The sequence below is a fragment of the Acomys minous genome (assembly GCF_964271855.1).
Source record: "Acomys minous genome assembly, chromosome: 2".
Lineage (NCBI taxonomy): Eukaryota > Metazoa > Chordata > Mammalia > Rodentia > Muridae > Acomys > Acomys minous.
The window spans coordinates 82,116,941-82,137,116 of NC_140484.1; the positions used below are offsets into that span (position 1 = coordinate 82,116,941).

At 40.5% G+C, this 20,176-nt stretch overlaps 1 protein-coding gene and 1 pseudogene across 2 annotated transcripts in view; both read right to left on the reverse strand.

The window, feature by feature from the left end:
- Positions 1-13,664, reverse strand: part of LOC311609731 (uncharacterized protein) — a 40,120-nt gene extending 26,456 nt beyond the window's left edge. The window contains exons 1-5 of the mRNA XM_084803056.1: positions 13,461-13,664; positions 12,630-12,755; positions 7,655-7,744; positions 3,557-3,683; positions 661-2,543 (exon numbers count right to left, since the gene is read on the reverse strand). Of these exons, the coding sequence (XP_084659182.1) occupies positions 661-2,543; positions 3,557-3,683; positions 7,655-7,744; positions 12,630-12,695 (2,166 nt within the window). The 5' untranslated portion in view covers positions 12,696-12,755; positions 13,461-13,664. The remainder of the gene's footprint in view (positions 1-660; positions 2,544-3,556; positions 3,684-7,654; positions 7,745-12,629; positions 12,756-13,460) is intronic.
- A 1,543-nt stretch (positions 13,665-15,207) lies between these two features.
- Positions 15,208-15,637, reverse strand: LOC311592030 (small ribosomal subunit protein uS12-like; annotated as a pseudogene). Its single transcript has one exon. The product of its transcript is annotated as a small ribosomal subunit protein uS12-like (transcript).
- Between the last annotated feature and the right edge of the window lie 4,539 nt (positions 15,638-20,176).

The following is a 20,176-nucleotide window of genomic DNA, read 5'->3' on the forward strand; positions in this document are numbered from 1 at the left end:
AAAAAACAAAGACAAGCCAATGAACAAAAACCTTGCTGTGTTTACATTTCAGCAAATTCCAATACTAGTATTACCAAAATGTTAGTAAGAATAATTTTATATTTACCCAAATAGAAATATCCCCACTCAAATGCATGATAAATTCACTTACTCACTTGGTTTCTTCTTTGCAACATATTTGCCTAATGTCTACTGTGTCTAGTGTTTTTATATGAATCACTGTGCTTTCCAATTGGACTAAATAGTTCTCCAGCTTTCTTGAATGGTGATTTTTCCTGCACACTCTGGGATTTCCTGGCTGTGCATGTGTATGCACATGTGTCACACCCACAGGATATCTTTTCAATGTTTCTGATTCTCTTGCTATTTGTAGGGTTGACTCCAGAATGACTTATTTTGAAGATGAGTCATTATTAAAGGAATTTCTTGAGTTTTCCTCCAGGATGAATTTTCAGTAGTATCTACAATTTTAATACTAGATAAAGGCTGTGAAATAGTCAATGCATTTCTTGGGCTTTCTAGTGTGAAATTTCTAATGTACAAGACATGAGGATTTCACAACAGTGAACATTCATGTATTTTCTTTTTGATATAAATTTTCTGACTATATTTTGTCTTCATGAATTAGTATAAACTCTGGTATTTTCTATGATTTAATCATTCCTTAAAAGCTCTCCCAAGTTTCTGACATTCACGTTTTTCTCCAGTATGGATCCTGCTGTGCTTTGTAAGAAGAGAGCGCTGTGTAAATGATTTTTCACATTCAGCACATTTGTAAGGTTTCTCTCCAGTGTGGATTCTGAAATGGGTTTTAAGGTTTGACAACCAATAAAAGGACTTGTCACACTCTCCACATTTGTAGGGTTTCACTCCAGCATGAATTTTCTGATGTGCTTTAAGACTTGAGCAGTGGGTAAAGGATTTGTCACAGTCCCCACATTTGTAAGGTTTCTCTCCAGTGTGGATTCTGGAATGTCTTTTAAGGTTTGACAACCAATGAAAGAACCTACCACATTCTTTACAGTTGTACGGTTTCTCTCCAGTGTGGACTCGATAATGTTCTTTAAGTCTTGACAACAGATAAAAGGATTTACCACAGTCTTTGCACGAGTAGGGTTTCTCTCCAGTGTGAATTTTCTGATGTGTGCTAAGAGCTGTGCAGTGGGTGAAAGATTTGTCACACTCCTTACATTTGTAAGGTTTCTCTCCGGTATGGATTCTGCAATGGTTTTTAAGTTTTGACAACTGAGAAAAGCACTTACCACATTCTTCACATTTGTAAGGCTTCTCTCCAGTGTGCGTTCTGCAATGGCTTTTAAGGTGCGACAACACATAAAAACATTTGCTGCACTCTTCACATTTGTACGGCTTTTCATCCGTATGAATTTTCTGATGTCTTTTAAGAGCTGTGCAGCGGGTAAAGTATTTGTCACATTCTATACACTTGCAAGATTTCTCCCCAGTATGAATCCTATAATGGCTTTTAAGTCTTGATAACTGAGAAAATGATTTGTCACATTCCCCACATTTGTAAGGTGTCTCTCCAGTGTGGATTCTGTGGTGGCTTTTAAGGCTTGACAACCAATGAAAGAGCTTACCACAGTCTTTGCACTTGTATGGTTTCTCTCTGGTGTGGACTCTGTAATGTTCTTTAAGTGTTGACAAGAGATAAAAGCACTTACCACAGTCTGTGCATTTGTGGGGTTTCTTCCCGGTATGAATTTTCTGATGTGTACTAAGACCTGTGCAATGGGCAAAAGATTTGCCACATTCCTTACATTTGTAAGGTTTTTCTCCTGTATGGATTCTGTAATGGCTTTTCAGTCTAGATAACCGAGAAAAGCACTTACCGCATTCCTCACATTTGTAAGGTTTTTCTCCTGTATGGATTCTGTAATGGCTTTTCAGTCTAGATAACCGAGAAAAGCCCTTATCACATTCCTTACATTTGTAAGGTTTCTCTCCAGTATGGATTCTGCAGTGAGTTTTTAGGTGAGATAACCACTTAAAGGACTTACCACACTCTTTACATTCCCACAATTTCTCGCCAGTATGGAGTCGATGATGTGTACTGAGGCTTGAGCAGCTGCTGAGGCACTTTTCACAGTTGGGGGCTTTCTCTCCATTATGAATTCTATGCTGCACAAGCCTGCGTATGGAGCCCAAATGTTTATCACTTTCTGTATACTCGTGCTCTATCTTTAAAGTGTGGATACTCTGACTTAGACTCATATGGGAACAAGAACTTAAACACTTGTTACAGTCTTCATATGTGAAAAGTTTTTCTCCAGTGTGCACACTTTTATGCCTGTTTAGGTTTGATGATTCAGTGGAGGCATCCTTGTGATTACCACATTTGTACTTGTTGCAGGTTTCTGCAGTATCACTTGTGTTATAAGGTGTACATTTGGAGGATTCAACAATCATTTTGCCAAGCTCCTTATATTTGTAAGATGTCCCTTGGATATTCACATGCTGACGGCCAGTATGCTTTGAGTCTTGATCCAAGACCTTCTCATATTTACCACGCGTGTGATGGTTCTCTGGGAAATGAGCACAATTAGGAATAACAGAGATTGACACATCAGTAACAGATTCAATAGCTGATGTCAGCTTAAGGTCTCCAAGACAAGAAACACTTATTTAGTCTCAAGCTCACAGTAGAGGCATCTTTATTTTCACTATCATTTTTGGATGCTCAGAGCCTCCATTTCTATCTGCACCACACTATGGAAATTGATAACAAAATTCTGATTCTTTTGTAAACTGCACTACTTGCAGAAAGTGAGCCAATTAGATGATGAAAAAATAAAGAACTTTGGGAAAAGAACTCTCTGAAGAATTATATTTACAATATTTTTCTCTTTTCAAATCTCCTTTTCCTCCCCAAAATAGTTGAAGAATAGTTTAATGCAATACTTAAATGAAAATATTCAATGTACTAAGTATATTGCAATGCATATTTTTGCTCCACACATTTAAAATTTTTAACATTAAATGTTTTATTAAAAACTTGGGAATAATGGGGGAAGTCAGATGGTAGTAGCACATACTTTAATCTCAGGACTAGGAGGCAGAGGCAGGTGGTCAACAAAGCAAGTTCCCAGATAGCCAAGTCTTGACAAAAAAAAACCCCTTGTCTTAAAAAACAAAAACAAAACCCAAAACAATTGGGTAAGAGAGCTGGAGTTAGTAGTTAAGAGCACTTGTTTTTTACAAATAACTTAGGGAAATGAAAAGGAAATTACATAAAAAAGTTTGGGTTTTTTTTTGTTGTTGTTGTTGTTATGAGAATTTTCCTAATTTCCTGAAGTTTCTAGACAGCATCAGAGAACTTATACACCTATAAACCAGGTAAAAGATTTGGAATTCTGCAAGAATTCAGCAGGGCATGATGGCACACACATCTTTAATCCTAACACTCAGGAGGTAGAGGCAGGTGGATCTCTGTCAGTTCAAGGCTAGCCTGGTCTACAGAGTGATTTCCAGGACAGCCATGGCTATACAGAGAAACCCTGTCTCAAAAAACAAGCAAACAACAAACAAATGTTCTCACCCACAGAGATGAGGTTTAGATAATTCTCCAACATCACATCAATGTACAGAGCCCTCTGAGCAGAGTCCAGGCATTCCCACTCCTCCTGGGAGAAGTCCACAGCTACATCCTCAAATGTTAGCAGACCCTGCAATGGACATTTAAGAGTTTTACAATAGGAAGTATGCTTTCCCAGATATAAGAGTCATAAGAATGTAGAGAAATTTTTTTGTTATAGATGAGATGGGAAAAGTTATTCTTTAAGACGCTTTTTTAGATGGACTATAGATACAGCTTAGTAGTAAAAAAAAAAAAAAATACTACTTGTTCTTTCAGATGTTCTGAGTTTGGTTCCCAGGACCTAGATGGCATCTCATAACCACCTGTAGCTCGCATTCCACATGATCCATTGCCCTCATCTGGCCTCTGAGGACAACAGGTATGCAAGAATTAATAGACTTACATGTAGGCAAAGCCATCCATACAGATAAAACATAAGTACAACTTAACTGTATATTCTAAGTTTGTGTGCTGTACAGCACTTTTCTCAGAGTTTGAAACATTCTGTTCTGCAGAAAGCCTCATTAAAACAGGAAGTAAACGACTCACAACGTCCTTGAAACTGCCCCAAATCATTAGGTCCCTCCTTTCTAAGAGTATATAAACAGTAAAGATCCCTGAGAGCCACTCTGACAAGGCAAGATGCAAAGAACACTCTCAGATGAGCATAGGTCCCTGCAAGAAGCAGAGACTAGCCTAGCAGCCCCAGCTGAGCTGCCTGGAAGAGGCCCAGACCTAATGAAGACCAGGACAGGACCCCCTCCAACCTGCTGCCCTGCTGGCATGCTGTGCCTTGTGATCCAGCTTTCTAGGAGTTGTGAACTGTCACCTATATTGGGAGTGGGCTTTGGTGATACACCTTTTCATGACATTTCTAGTCCTGTGAGTAACCTCTCTCTCAATATTCCTATAAGAAACCCCAATAATAGTCATTGGTTCCAAGTTGGTGACAGCCATACTTTGGTGTATCATGGGCTCCTTTTCTGGTGTGTAGACTTGTATGAGTTGCATGTGGATATGACATCTCCCTAGTCTATCACACAACACTGAAAACAGAATGACATTGAAGAATATCCCACACAGTGTGGGGGGGCACATTCCCTCTTAGACCCTGGATGAGGCACAAACCACACCCCAACACCTATTTTCACAGAGAGATCCTTTAGTAAGTGGAGAAGGAAAGTAAAAGTGGCTGCTTTCTGATTCAGGCAGAAAACCAACAGTAAATGGTCTTGCAAATGTAATTTTTAAGAAGAGAAAAAAGGGGAAGTCTTTGTTGCAATGGGCTAGGATGTGGTGGTATATTTTGTTGGGCATATAAACTGGGAGAACAGAAGGGGGCTTTTGATTGCTGAACTTTGGCCATCAGCCTCAAGAACAGTCTCACATAAGAAATTGTCCAAATAGGGGAATAGACCTGGTGCCTAGCTTTAGGGATGTAATCTATGGTTTACAAAGGAGAGGGAAAGGGACGAGGCAAAGCCTGCCAGCGACGTATTTGCAAGGCCCCAGTCAGGTAGAGCCCTTCAAACATAAAAGTCTCATAAATAATATAATTTTAGGGACTATAAGATACAAATTTAAAGTATAGCCATAGAAGTCTACCATTTATGAAGGCGATGTTTATGTCATACAGATCACAGTGTCACATCTCAGACGGAAAAGTTGTGGTGAACAAAACTGTGTTCCTAAATGCTACAACTGTTGATCTTGCTATAATTTCAACACTAAATCAATCAGGTCTGCAGCTGGGCATCACCTAATCCTCTTCCAACAACCTTAGTTAGGACGCTAAGGTCCAGGTTCAATGCTGAACTTTTGTGTAACAAAGAGGAAGAACTTGGAAGTCAGAATTCACGGGTAAGTTTAAGGTCAAAGACTTTTGATTTTTTTTCACAGTAAATAACAACAGACAATACTGCCAGTGTTCCAAACATTATAACACATGAAATCATATAGCCTGTGAGAACATTTTGCCTGAATGAATATATTGGCAGTCATGAAGCAAATTTTTTTTTAAAATCAGCATTAGCCGCAGTTCATACCATATAATTTATTTTCTAAATAAATGCACAACCTAGTACAGATAAATAATTTCAGAAATTTAAGACTTTTCTGTGACTAGAATGAATAAAGTGAAAATGTACTAACTCTTCATTGCTTTTCAATTATGTTATTGTTCATAAGAGGGGCTCAAAAGAAAACTTTAATATTTTAATTTCAAATTTTTAGTTTATGCAATGTATTAGAACAGTATGGGCAGTTATACAGGCAAGGGTCACTTATTGGTTGAGAGCACTTACTGTTCTTGCAAAGGAAACTGGTTTAGTTCCCAGCACACACATGGCTCACCACAGCCTGACTTTTGTTTCAAGTGGTCTGGAGCTCTCTTTTTGCCCCTGTAAGCACTAGCCACACATGCATGCAGGTAGACATTCATGCACAGAAAATAAAATTGACACATTTTCAAAGAAAAACTGTAAATCTGGGACAGATGGTGGTAGTGTATGCCCTTAAAACTACCACTTAGGAGGCAGAGGTGAACAGATCTCTGAGATGACCCTTGTGTACAGCGTATGCTCCCGGACAGCCAGGGCCACACAGTGAAACCTTGCCATAAAACAATCCCTACCAACCCCACCCCCAAAAGAAAACCTGTCCATCATAGCCTTTTTTCATAATATTCATCTATGAAAAACTGTAGCATCACTGGGTGGTAGTGACACATGCCTTTAACCCCAGCACTCAGGAAGAAGAGTCAGGAGGATCTCTATGAGTTTGAGGCCAGCCTGTTCTACAGAGCAAATTCCAGGACATCCAAGGCTACAAAGTGAAAGCTTGTCTCAAAAAACCAAAAGAAACCAGAAAGAGAGACAGTAACTCCAGCAAAAGAAAAAAAGTAGGCAATGGGAGAGCCTACTTCCACCCAAGGAAGAGACCAGAGCAAAGTGATTAGGAGAAATCTTCATTTCTGCATGAAATGTTATGGCTTATGTACATTACACACTCAACACATTCAAGAAAACTCTCACTGATATATTCCACATGGTGTCACATAAAGACCATCAGAAGAGGCTACACAGTCACTGACAATGCAAACAAAAGACCAAGAGAAAATACTCACCTCTAGTTTGGGAGGTTACGACTGAGCACTGGAATCAAGTGATTGATGTAAGCGGGAACTCTCCAAGACAGATAGATGTCATGTGTCAGCAAACACAGGCACATCATCACTATGTGATATCAAGTGCCATAAAAGAAATCAACAGACTCTAATCTGCATCTCCTCACAGAAACATTGATTCATGGCATAGCCACGGAACATATGCCTGCCATTTTCAGTACTCTCTAGAGAATTTAAATATTTAGCATGAGAATCCAATTTAGGATCCAAATAGCATGTCTTTGTATTCTTTTCCAAAAAATTCAAGGTGTTTGTGCATCTTCATAAGCATAGTTCAAGGAAACCTAACACATCCCTCAAATGGAACCTATGTGGCACACGAGCCGTTAATAGCTAATATATAAGTACATGAATCCATCCTTTCTAGCAATTGAACAAAAACATATTTGTTTAACTACCGGTCACAGTGGAAACACAGGTCTTATTTTTATTGTGAATATTTACCCTTACACAAAATGTCTGGAGAGAGCTGAATAGAGAAAAGGCTGTGACACACAGTAGACGTGCATTTAAAAAGTTAATCTTGACTATCAGGAGAAAAAAGAATTCATGGGAAACAAATACTTCAGATGAAACTATCAGAGGCAGAGAAATAAAGGTTTTAATATATAACAATTCAAAAAAAAAAGAAAGAAAGAAAGAAAGAAAAAGAAAGTGAATATGAGCTGAGCGTGGTGGCACAAACCTTTAATCCCAGCACTCGGGAGGCAGAGGCAGGCGGATCGCTGTGAGTTCGAGGTCAGCCTGGACTACAAAGTGAGTCCAGGACAGTCAAGGCTACACAGAGAAACCTTGTCTCGAAAAAACAAAACAAAACAAAAAAACAAAAAAACAAAAAAAAAAAAAAAAAGAAAGAAAGTGAATATGACACTGACCTGGGATGTACTTACGGGAAAAGTGGCCATTTCTTCCTGTTGCTTGGCTTTGAGTTTCTGTTTCAGAAACAATGATTGGACCCCTTCTTGCTGTTTATATCAGGTGTCAAAAATACAAAACAAAAATTAATACTAAACTCTGTTAAAGAACAATGACAACCACATAAAAAGATCCACATGCCAGAGTAATATCATGCCTGGTCAATAATTCTAAATTGAGGAGAAAATGGAAAATTACATTTAAATGCCTGAGAAAAACTAACTGCCAACCATATTATTGCAGCCAGAAAAATTATCTCTTAAAATTGACAGAGAAGTGCATTTAAAGATAGTCATGAATTAACACATGTCATTCCACTCAAGTCACTGCAGATAACAATTAAGGGCAAAATATACACAGATCAGTGAAAAAGAAATTATCCATGAGAATACAGGAAATAATATATTCCATGTGAGGAATAGATGAAGAGAGGAGAGCTGGGGAGGAACTGACTATGTCCATCCAACACATCAAACCATTAAACTACCCTAAACAGTTCTTCAAGAACTATGAACCACTAAAAACCATAGAAAGCATTTTGGAATTTTCAAAACTCAAAATCTGAACCACCATATTGCCCACCACTCCAAAAGTGAGCAGCTCTCAAGTGCACAGTTCTCAAGGCCTACCAAAGACAGACATGCAGGGTTATTGCTACACTATTTAAAGGAGATAATAAATGAACCCAGCCTAGATGGCCAGCAACAGAAAAAAAGAAATGAATTTACATAGTGGAATTTTATTTTGCTACAAAAAATTGCAATCACGATCTTTGCATTAAAATCAGAAATGCAGTTCCTAAAGAGGGAAAAAAATGCCTGCAGTTTTTCTCCCATGTATCTGTACCTCTGCATGAGAATATCTGTTACTTGTGACCCTTCTGAAACTACAGAAAAGTTTGTTTATGGTTTAAAACATGTATGGTTTAAGTGAATGTCTGTGTGCTAAATTGCTTTAGGCAACATCAAGGCAGACTCATTAAAGTGGATTGCATGGCAGAACCCATCTGATGGCTGTCAGGGAAAACAGAAGGAAGATACATGGATAAGGTGTATCCTTCTAAAGAATGCCCTTAGAATGTTAGCTTCCCTAAGATCAATAATAGAACCAAGACATCCCCCCACCCACAGGACAGGGATTCTCTGTGTAGCCCTGGAGTCCTGGAACTAACTCTGTAGACCAAGCTGGCCCTGAACTCACAGAAATCCACCTGCCTTGGGCCCTTAAGTGCTGGGATTAAAGGTGTGTGCCACCACTGCCCATCAGGAAGATCTACTTTTAATGTGGATCTTTTGAGGTGGGAAGATCCACTTTTAATGGCGGCCACGCCTTCAGACGGCAACCTATGAGCTAGTTAGTTCTCTTTTCCTGCTTGTCCTTATTGTCATTGTCAGGTCCATTTCTTCACTGGCCTTAACACCTACTTCTCAAGGATTCCAGTATATACTGAGGACCAGCTGAGGCACCCAGCCTTATCAATTAAACAACTACCAGATTCCTGGACTTTCTATTGGTTGGACAAACTAGTCCACATCCTGTAACATGAATAAAACCCCTTTCTGTATCTACATATAGATTCACTTTATCAGTTCTTTTCCTCTAGAGAACTCTGACTGTACATAAGATGTGACTTCTCTACAGGTGGTCCCATGAGGGTAAAAGTAAGGGCAGCAACATGGAATCTCAAAGCAGTGTAGATACGGTGATGAAATCAGCAAACTCAAAAGCTCCCAGTGAATATGCCATATGAAGTCAACTGTCCTTAGGGAAGTCACATGACCTTCAGAACCTTTGCAGTTCAACTACAAACCACAACACTTAGGTGAGTGTGACACAGAAAATACCATTCAGCATGTTTGGGCTCAATGCAGTTCACATATGAACAGCATAGAAGAGTGTGTTGGGTGTGACATAGGACAGAATCAACGAGCAGCCCTTAATCCAACTTATTTTACAAATGCAGATGCCATTCCTGTTCTGTGATCATAAGCTATTACAGTGGAAACATATTCTTTCTACATCACACCTGACTGATCAGTGAGGCGGTTTGAGATCTAGGGACCTGTGATTTTAACTTAGGATAAGAAACCCGTAGCATTTGATACAATCCAGTTAATTCTGTAGCAGATTTTTGCTGTAGATGGGATGCTGAGTGATAGCATCTTCTTGACTTAGAAGTTCTTCCACAAATTACTGCTGTGTTCCTAACTACATCATCAATATGATAAACCTTCTGTTGCCACATTACAATGGGCACAAGAGTTCTCCATCTCTGGGCTCTATGAACACAAACCACTTTATTTATCATCCATAGGGATCATTTCTAATTCTTGATATTGATATGACATCATATCATATGACATGAGGTATCAACTGTCCTGTCACATATCCAGGCTCCACATCATTTATTCTCACACTAGCTGCACCACTTCCAAGTTCTTTCTTGCATTGTTATCCATGCTGAGCACTGAACCAAGATTCTCTTCAAGAATTTTAACTGCAGAGCAACATCTTTCGCCCCTCATTTACTGCTCCTCAATTAGTTACTGTGAAGACCTAAATCAATGAGCAATGAGAATTTGCTGAAGTAACTGAATAAAACATTGGAATACAGAAAGAATTTCCATGTACACAAAATGGGACATAGTACTGTAATTACAGTATTAATGAACGAGGCTGGTATGATTAACTCAAACACCATGACCTACCTCACAGATACAGTACAGAGAATCTTACAAATTTCAGTGGAAGCACAGAGACCCTAAGGGTACAGAGCAGCCCTTGGAGCAGAGCGCAAATTGCCCCAACTTTGATACCAGATGACATTGCAGAATCATACAGTACCATGGGAGTGGCAGAAGTGTAGACATATAGTCCAATGAAAGAGAGAAGATTGAGAACCAGACCAGTAGCAATGATCATGTAAATGTCAGCAAAATACCACACATGTGTTGCATAATAGACAGCTTTGTCAGCCAAGGGTGCTGGTAATCTATCCACACAGAAAATATGAATCTGGGTTCCATTTTCTCCCACTGTGCAATGAATCACAGACCTTAATGAATGATCTGTAGCTGTGAAACCTGCGGAGTAACAGAAAATAGAAATATGTCCATATGTAGACATAGGGAAATTGTTTCTGGACAGAATTACAAATCATGACACAAGAGCACAATCAGGAGTGTAAGCAGTATAGACACATATCACTAAAAGTTTCCAAATACAAGAAGCATCAATGTAGAATTGTAGGGAGAAAATAGACAGTGATGCAGGGAGGCTTCACTATCCACCGTTCATTTAAGCGTAAGGAAATCAAGACAGAAGGCCAATGTCTAGCAGGTATCCAGAGAATCAAGCACACAACAGTAGGCGATTCCCAGGCACAGTTCTCTAACTTCAAGAAACACTCTACCGTGTTCTCATGTCCTAGAAACACCAACACTTAAAACTTAGAAATATCAATGTTTTAAAAACTCTCTTCTCTAAGAATCTGAAACAGACACCAACAACAGATAGAAACCAGAATATATTAAGAGACACGTGAACAGTTACTCATTACTAGCATGTTCCAATTCAGACTTTGAAAGCCAATGTAGAGGAGGTCTGTGTGCTATAAAGATTCTAATCCATTTGTACTAAAATCTTTTTATATAATATGTATTTAATTTTATTTTATGTGCATTAATGTGAGGGTGTGAGATCATTACAGCTGCCCTGTGGGTGCTGGGGATTGAACCTGGGTCCTCTGGAAGAGCAGTCAGTGTTCTTAACCACTGAGTCATCTCTCCAGCCCCTGTACTAAAATCTTACAGTTTTTTTTTTGTTTTGTTTTGTTTTGTTTTTGTAGAAAAAGAGAAAACAGTCCTAAAATGCACGGACTTATGAGAAACTACAGAATTCAAAAGTTTTGAGAGAAGGATCACACCTACGGATGATTTCAAAATCTATCAAGATTATAACAGAGCAAGCTGTTGCGTACTGTCATGGAGACTGACAATGGGGGACAGCAACGGGAAGACAATGTAGATGGAGTTCAATACTTTAGAGAGATGCCAAGCCATTCCTGTCAAATTCCTCCTGGCATTATTTTATAGAGTGGAGAAAATAACCCTAAAAGATACAGAACTGAAGAAAATGCACAAAGCTTTGAAGCAAGAAAAGCCTAAAGGCCTCAAGTTTCCTAATGAAACACTACAGTAAAATTATAGAACTGGAAACCATTTCCTATTGGTGTGAAGACACATCAGCAACGTGAACGGAAGAAGGACAGCACCACTCACATTCACAATCAAATGATAACTGTTCCTAGTACTTATTCTTACATAGAGAATCCTCTAACACTTTCAATAGTATAATCCTGAGGAGACTGCTCTCGGCAGAATTCTCCAGAATCATTTCTAGTGACACAGAATGTGGCAAAGCTGATTCTGTGTCCCACTTTCACTGTCACGTGAGTCCTTTTCCCCTGCCCTTTCACCAACGCCTCCTTCGTGCCTAGATCCTCTGCGGCTGCTGCCTCTGTCTCCACCATCCCAGGGCTCTGTCCTGCTGCACGATGAGCAGGTCTGGCTGAACAGTGTGAGACCTGCACACGAGAAAGAGACTCCTCAGTAAGACTCCTCCCCAACTGTCATGGAGGATCAGCACGTTTGTGTTTCCATAACTTGAATCCTATTTCTAAGCACAGCTCAATCAAAACTCAAGGGCAGGAACAGAGATGTGATTTTGGTGACACTATACACTACTGAGTGTCTGATTTCATCTTGGAACAGAAATGAAAGAGACCTTGTACTTCTCAGAAGGACAAACATGAGCATTCCACTTTCCTCTGTGAGAAGAGACACTCACTCAGTCACATACAGCTCACACACATGCAGAGTGATTTTCACAGGGACTACGAGGAGCAAAAAGAGACTGCAAGGAAATTATTCTCACCCACAGAAATCGTACTGCTGCAATTCTGCAATTTTTGGTCCCAGTACGAAACCCTATGAGCAGCATCCAGGCCTTTCCCCTCTTCCTGCCAGAAGTCCACAGTCACATCACTGCATGCCAACAACCCTGAAATAAAAAGCAACAGTTTGGCTATTTGCCTATGGTCAGAATGCGTGTCCTACACCAGAAAAGATACTTCCTAACTTTGTCCTAATATACATTTGTTTTCTAACTATGACAACGGTGTGGCCTAATATCCTCATTTTCAACATAGATACTGAGATTTCCTGGACTCTGAGGTGTGCCTTTAAACCTCAGCCTAAGAACACACATTTGTTATATTTACAGCACGGCATCTGCATCTCAAATGGAAAATTAATGGTGGGTAAAAAGTTTACCTAATAAATGTTAATATTTACAACCATAACTGTGTAGCTTGGTAAAAAAAAAATTCAAATTGACTAAAATCTGCAGTTATTCCTTACGGGGCTGAAGTTAACAAGCTCTTTGAGACCATCAAGTCTCCATGTCAAATTCCAGTCTCTCGAATAGGACAGTGATATATCAGGGGAGTCAGGAAGTATGCTTCAATTTAAATGCCAACAGTTTTGGGTTTTGCACAGCAGCAAAAAGAACTGTTTGCCAACAGCAACATATAAATTTATTTAGTCTAAGAGATATATTTATGAGAATATTCTGGGAACTGCAGATAAATGATAAAATCAGCATGTGTCTCATTTCATAGGATCTCAAATTTATTTTCAAGGGTATTAACCCTGTGAGAGCAGTGTCCTTATGAGCAGCAGAAAAACTGCTCCTATGGGTTCCTACCGGTTTCCCTGAGGCTCCTCTGACCTGGGACGTTCCAGGACCGCCTGGCTGCTATCCCCGCCACTGTGTTGCTGACTGTTGACTTTCCCAGGCCGCCCCACGCGGCTCCAGTACCTGTGATAAGTATTTACATGCACGCAAAACCCTGGCCGTTGTCTACCACCCACCCAACACACAGTATTTCCCTCTGGGAATGGAGGGTTTCCGGCCCCTCCCTCCTATAGTCTTTGGAGCCGCCTTTGGGCCCGCCCACTATATACAGGTTCCGGTTACGTAGGTCATCTGACCCTTCCTCTTTTCCCCCCAACCCGCGCCGGTTCAGTTCGTTGGTCCAGTTAAGTTTTCCAGGCATTTCCAGCCGGCTTTCTTTTTCTCATCACTCCTCTGATCCACATCAGTGTCCCTGTACCATGGAGACCCATCCCTGCCACTCTTTTCATATTCCCTTCCATAAAGCTCCAGGCAGGTCTCAGGCTGCGTTGGACCGGCTCTGCCACAGCATCCCTGCAGCGCTTGATTGCTACCAGCCTAGACTAGAACTGGATCTAGTAGGACACGGCACCCCGATATCTGACTCCCACAGGGAATTCTGCACCCTTCAAATAAAATATAGGCAGCCTAATACCTCCAAAGGATTAACAGGCCCTAGGCTACATACTCCATACCCAGCAACAACAGGCTAAATTCAGAAGCCAGAGCCCCATCGCCAACACACGTGAGAAGCCAAAACCAAATGCTGCAATTGTGACTTGGGGAGAGACATTTCAGGAACTTGGGTTTTGAAAAGAAATAGGTGTATTAAAAAGTCCGTGGTCTGCCCTTTCCTAACAGCCCAGGGTTGAATGATTTAGTCCACGCTGGAGTGCAGTCACCACTAGATGGTGGTCTTGTCATTTTACTAACTCTGGCCTTCAGGTGTTCGTGCAGGAAGAGCACTGTATACATAATAATAAATAAATCCTTTTACTAATTCAGAAACAGTCTTCTCTGACTCATGCTAAAGGTGCTTCGCGATAGAACGTAAAAAAATTCTTTTTAAAAAAATGCAGTCATGAATGGAGAGACTCTTGGCTATCCCAGATGCAGGAAATAAGTAAGGTCCTAACAGGATGTCCTTCTCTCTGACCCCTTGGGCTCCTGTCCAGATATAAGTGAGTTTATATCATTTGACTCTCTGCTTCTGGGTTAACTCGCTCATTATGATCATTTCTAGTTCAATCCATTTGTCCACAAATTTCAGGAATTCCTTGTTTTCAATACCTGAGTAGTATTCCATAGCGTATATGTACCACAGTTTCTTTATCCATTCTTCTACTGAGGGACACTTAGGCTGTTTCCATGTTCTGGCTATTATGAATAAGGCTGCTATGAACATGGTTGAGCAAATTTTCTTGTTGTGTGCGGGAGCATCTTCTGGGTATATTCCAAGGAGTGGAATAGCTGGGTCTTGAGGAAGCCTTATTCCCAGCTTTCTGAGATAGTGCCAGATAGATTTCCAAAGTGACTGTACTAGTTTGCATTCCCACCGGCAATGAAGGAGTGTTCCTCTCTCCACATCCTCGCCAGTATGTGGTGTCACTTGAATTTTTGATTTTAGCCATTCTGATGGGTGTAAGATGGAATCTCAGAGTTGTTTTGATTTGCATTTCCCTGATGACTAAGGAGGTAGAGCATTTCTTTAAGTGTTTCTCAGCCTTTTTTTTTTTCAGAATATGAAAGTTTATTACTGTGTTTGCATTGTCAAAATTTATGATCTTGGTCTTTCTTTCTTCTTTGTACAAGGCCAAAAGGGACACATTGGCTACTTTAACAACCTTAAATTGGACTCCAGGGATATCACCTACAGCATGACCTTTTCGACTAAATCCAGCAACCAGAACTTCATCATTTTCCTCAATGAAGTTCAAGCAGCCATCATTGGGCACAAACGCTGTGTTCTTCTTGCCGTTCTTGATGAGCTGCACCCTCACACACTTCCAGATAGCAGAATTTGGCTGCTTGGCTTCAACCCCTACTTTTTCCAGCACAATTCCCTTGGCATGGGAGGCACCTCCAAACGGATTGGCCTTCAGGGCTGTGCCCAAGTGGGCTTTCTTGTATTGCTTATCATGCCACTTCTGGTCACATCAGTGACTGCGGAGCTTCCTGGCAGTAAGGAGACCACGACACTTGCCCATCTTGCCAGCGCCACGGGCCCGAGAAAAAGACTTCTCAGCCTTTTGATACTCCTCTGTTGAGAATTCTGTTTAGTTCTGAGCCCCATTTCTCAATTGGATTATTTGGTTTGGTGGTGTCTAATTTCTTGAGTTCTTTATATATTTTGGATATTAGACCTTTGTCAGATGTAGGGCTGGTGAAGATCTTCTGTTGACAGTATCTCCTGCCTTACAGAGCTTCTCAGCCTCATGGGGTCCCATTTATTACTTGTTGATCTTAAGGCCTGGGCTGTTGGAGTTCTGTTCAGGAAGTTGTCTCCTGTGCCAATGTGTTCCAGGCTCTTCCCCACTTTTTCTTCTAACTGATTTAGTGTCTCTGATTTTATGTTGAGGTCTTTGATTCACTTGGACTTGAGTTTTGTGCATGGTGACAAATATGGGTCCAGTTGCATTTTTTACACATAGAAATACAGTTAGACCAGCACCATTTGTTGAAGATGCTATCCCTTTTCCATTGAATAGATTTGGCTTCTAGGTGAGAGAAGCATGGGAGAATGGGGAAATAGAAGGATCCAGAGGATACTAGAAACCTACAAAAAGAACATTATGATGGGCAGATCTGGGCCCAGGGGTCCTGCTCAAACTATGGCACCAGCCAAGGGCAATTCGTACAGTAAACTTTGAACCCCTACCCAGTTCTAGCCAATGGACAGGATGTTCTTCACAGTTGAGTGGAGAGTGGGGTCTGACTTTCATGCAAACTCTGGTGGTCTATTTTTTACTATGTCCTCTGGATGGGGAGGCCTGGCGGCACTCAGAAGGATAGCTGGTTACCAAGAAGAGACTTGATACACTATGAGCATGTACAGGGGGAGGAGCTACCCCTTAGTCACAGTCATAGGGGAAGGGAATAAGGGGAAAATGGGAGGTAGGGAGTAACGGGAGGATACAAGGGATGGGATAACCATTGAGATGTAATATGAATAAATTAATAAAATAAAATAAAAAGCCTGGAAAAAGGTGACAGAACAATCAAGACAAAAGTATCAAAATACAAAACAAAGAGTATTAGCTAATGATAAAATGATGTATTAGGCCAGGTGGAAGTGGTGAATGCCTTTAATCCCAATACTTGGGAAGCAAAGGCAAGCAGATCTGTAAGGTCAAGCCCAGCCTGGTCCTGAATTCAAGGACAGCCAAGGCTACACAGAGAAACCCTGTCTCAAACAACCGAAAACTAAAACAAAGAAACAAAACATGGGGCTGGAGAGATGGCTCAGAGGTTAAGGGCACTGACTGCTCTTCCAGAGGTCATGAGTTCAGTTCCCAGCAACCACATGATGGCCCACAGGCATCTAAAATGTGATCTGGTGCCCTCTTCTGGCCTGCAGGTGTATGTGCAGGCAGAACACTGTGTACATAATAATAAATAAATCAATCTTTAAAAAAAAAAAAAAGAAACAAAACATGAAAAAAAAAGGGGGGGTCCATTAGATTAGAAAGTTCAATGTTGCGGGACATTTGATGCCTTGTAAACTGCAAAAACTTGTTTCTAGTTCTGAAGTGGCTCAGCCCTGGCAGATACCTTTAATTCAAGAACTTTCTATTTATTATAAATAGGTAATTATAGTGTGGCTTAACCCTAGCATACAACTTAAATCCAAAAGCTTTTTGTAAACAGGTGTTAATAAAGTTAACCTTAGGGCAAGAGGCAATGGAAGTAACCAGCTGACAGGGATTAAACAGAAAGGAAGAACACTGAGAGAAAGGTGCTTAAGACATCACAGAGAAGAAGACAGGGCTTTTGGCTTTGGGGTTCTTTTTCCCTCCCTGGGACACTGGCTGAGTAAAGAGGTGTTCATGCTCTCTCTGCCTCTCTCAACTAGCATGCTTTCACCTCTGCATATGGTTTCTGAGTCTTTAAAGGTAAGATCGAGTCTTTGGGATTTTGTTTTTTACTAACAGTCCTGGATCAAAATCAGAATGCAGACATCAACAGCAGACAGAATACATGAGACGTGTTAAAACTGGCACCTTGCTTCATGTTCATTTCAAGTATATTACAATTAAAGCAATGAAAACTACTAGGAATTCGCATGACAACAGACAGTAGGAGACATCCATGACAAGACAGGATAGATGGAGCTTTACAGTCTGCAAATAAAGTTATTTATTTTTTTAAAAAGATTTATTTATTACATATACAGTGTTTGCCTGCATGTGTGCCTGCATACTAGAAGAGGGCACCATATCTCATTGTAGATGGTTGTGAGCCATCATGTGGTTGCTAGTAATTAAACTCAGGACCTTTGGAAGAGCAGCCAAAAACTCTTAACCACTAAGCCATCTCTCCAGTCCAGTTCCTGATTTTTTTGTTTGTTTTTGTTTTTGTTTTTTGAGGCACAGTTTCTCTGTGTAGCTTTGGTGTCCTAGACTTGCTTTATAGAGCAGGCTGGCTTCGTGCTTACAGTGATCCTCCTGCCTCTGTCTTTCTGAGTGCTAGGATTACAGGCATTTGCCTCTGCAACTGGTTCAGTTCCTGATTCTTATCAAAACTCTGTTGGCATGATTTTCAGGAATGGAGAGATTAACACTAAAGGCTAGTGAATGTGCTAGAATACCAAAAGCTCCAAAATTCTAAAAACAATAAACAAAACTAGAGGCAATAAGTTTTATAGGAATGAATACTATTTAATATTGGTATGAAGACATGATCATTGATCTATATGCAATAATGACATCACATGCACAGTCAAATAGGATTTTATTTGCCTTCTATTATCAATTCTTCTCTAGAAAGTCTTCTCATACATACAACAGGATCCTGAGATTTATCTCAGTGGAGGTGTCCACAACTATTTCTAGTGAAAGAGAATGTGGTAAAACTGATTTCATGTCCCACTCTCCATTCACTTAAACCTCTTGTCATCCCTTCATCAGTCCCTCCAGCATACCTGGATCCTTTGCTCCTGTCTCCTCCTCCATCTTCCAGGCCACTCTGTTCTGCTCCACAGCTGAGCAGGTCTGGGTGGTCAGTGAGCCCTGCACAGGACAAAGAGACTCTTCAGAAAGCATCTGGATTTCTAACACAGTCCTGTGCTCAGTAGATAAAGGGAGGATTCTACAATGATTACCCAGCGGCCATGCAGTGTCAGAATACTGAGAATATTTTAAATTCATTTTCATTTAGCATAACTGGAATCCCATGTGTGATCACTGCTCAGTCAAAACTCAAAGCCAACAATGAAACTGAATGATTGGGATGAGAACATCTATGAGGTTCTGAATAATCATGGACTAAAAATGACGGAAGCCTTACACTCCCAAAGTGACACACACAAAGAAAGAAGATTTCATGAAAGTTTCCTTTGAAGTGGTCAGAGGAGAGGACACCCTATTGAGACTTTAGGCGAGAGTGGCATGGAAGAATGGGGAAATAGTAGGACCCACAGGGTCCTGGAAACCTACAAGAAGAACTTTATGACAGGCAGATCTGGGTCCTGGGGTCCTCCTCAAACTAAGGCACCAGCCAAGGAGAAATAGGCAGTAAGCTTCAAACCCCTACCAAGACCTAGCCGACGAACATGATATTCTCCACCGTTGAGTAGAGAGTGAGATCTGATTCTCACATGAACTCTGGTGCCCCTTTTCTGACCACGCCCCCTGGATGGGGAGGCCTGGCGGCACTCAGAGGAGGGAAAGCAAGTTACCAAGAAGAGACTTGATATCCTAAGAGCATATATGGGGGAGGAGGTGTCCCTCAATCACAGACATAGGGGAGGGGAGAAGGGGGAAGTGGGAGGGAGGGAAGAATGGGAGGAAACAGGGGAAGGACTAACAACCTAGATGTAATACGAATAAATTAATAAAAAAATAAAAAAATAAATATAAAAAAAAGAAAGTTTCCTTTGTTCCTCGAGGATTTCACTTTACTTTGTGAGAAGTTAGACTCATTCACACAAACTCACACACTTGAAGAGTAGAGTAATTAAAAAACAAAACAAAACAACAACAACAAAGGCCAAGGATCAAGAAAGACTGCAAGCAAACTATTCTCACTTGTAGAAACAGCATTGATATAATTCTGCGCCATCCAGATCTGTCCAAAGTCCCCTCAGCAGGGCCCAGGCATTGCCCCCCTCCTCAGAGAAGTCCACAATCATACCAGCGATTTTCAACAATCTGAATGGCTGGTTTTGGTGTGCACCTTTAATCCTAACACTAGGGAGAGAAAGAAGTAGTGGAACTCTGTGTGTTCTAGTCCAGTCTGGTCTACATGGTGAGTTCTGGGGCAGACAGGCAACATAGTGAGTTCAGGTCTCAAGCAAAGCAAACATAAGAATCAAAACTACAGTCTGGTCACGTGTCCATGGGCAGAGTGCTTTTCTTGAACCAAGGAGACAAAAGACTATTGCAGACTTTTCTCTGATATAGATGAGTGTTCATAGTTATTCAGAAAATGCTTTCTAATATTGTCCTATAGTATAAAGCTTTTTCTTTTATATTTTATTTATTTATTTATTTATTTATTTATTTTTGTTTTTCAGGATTTTGTTGATG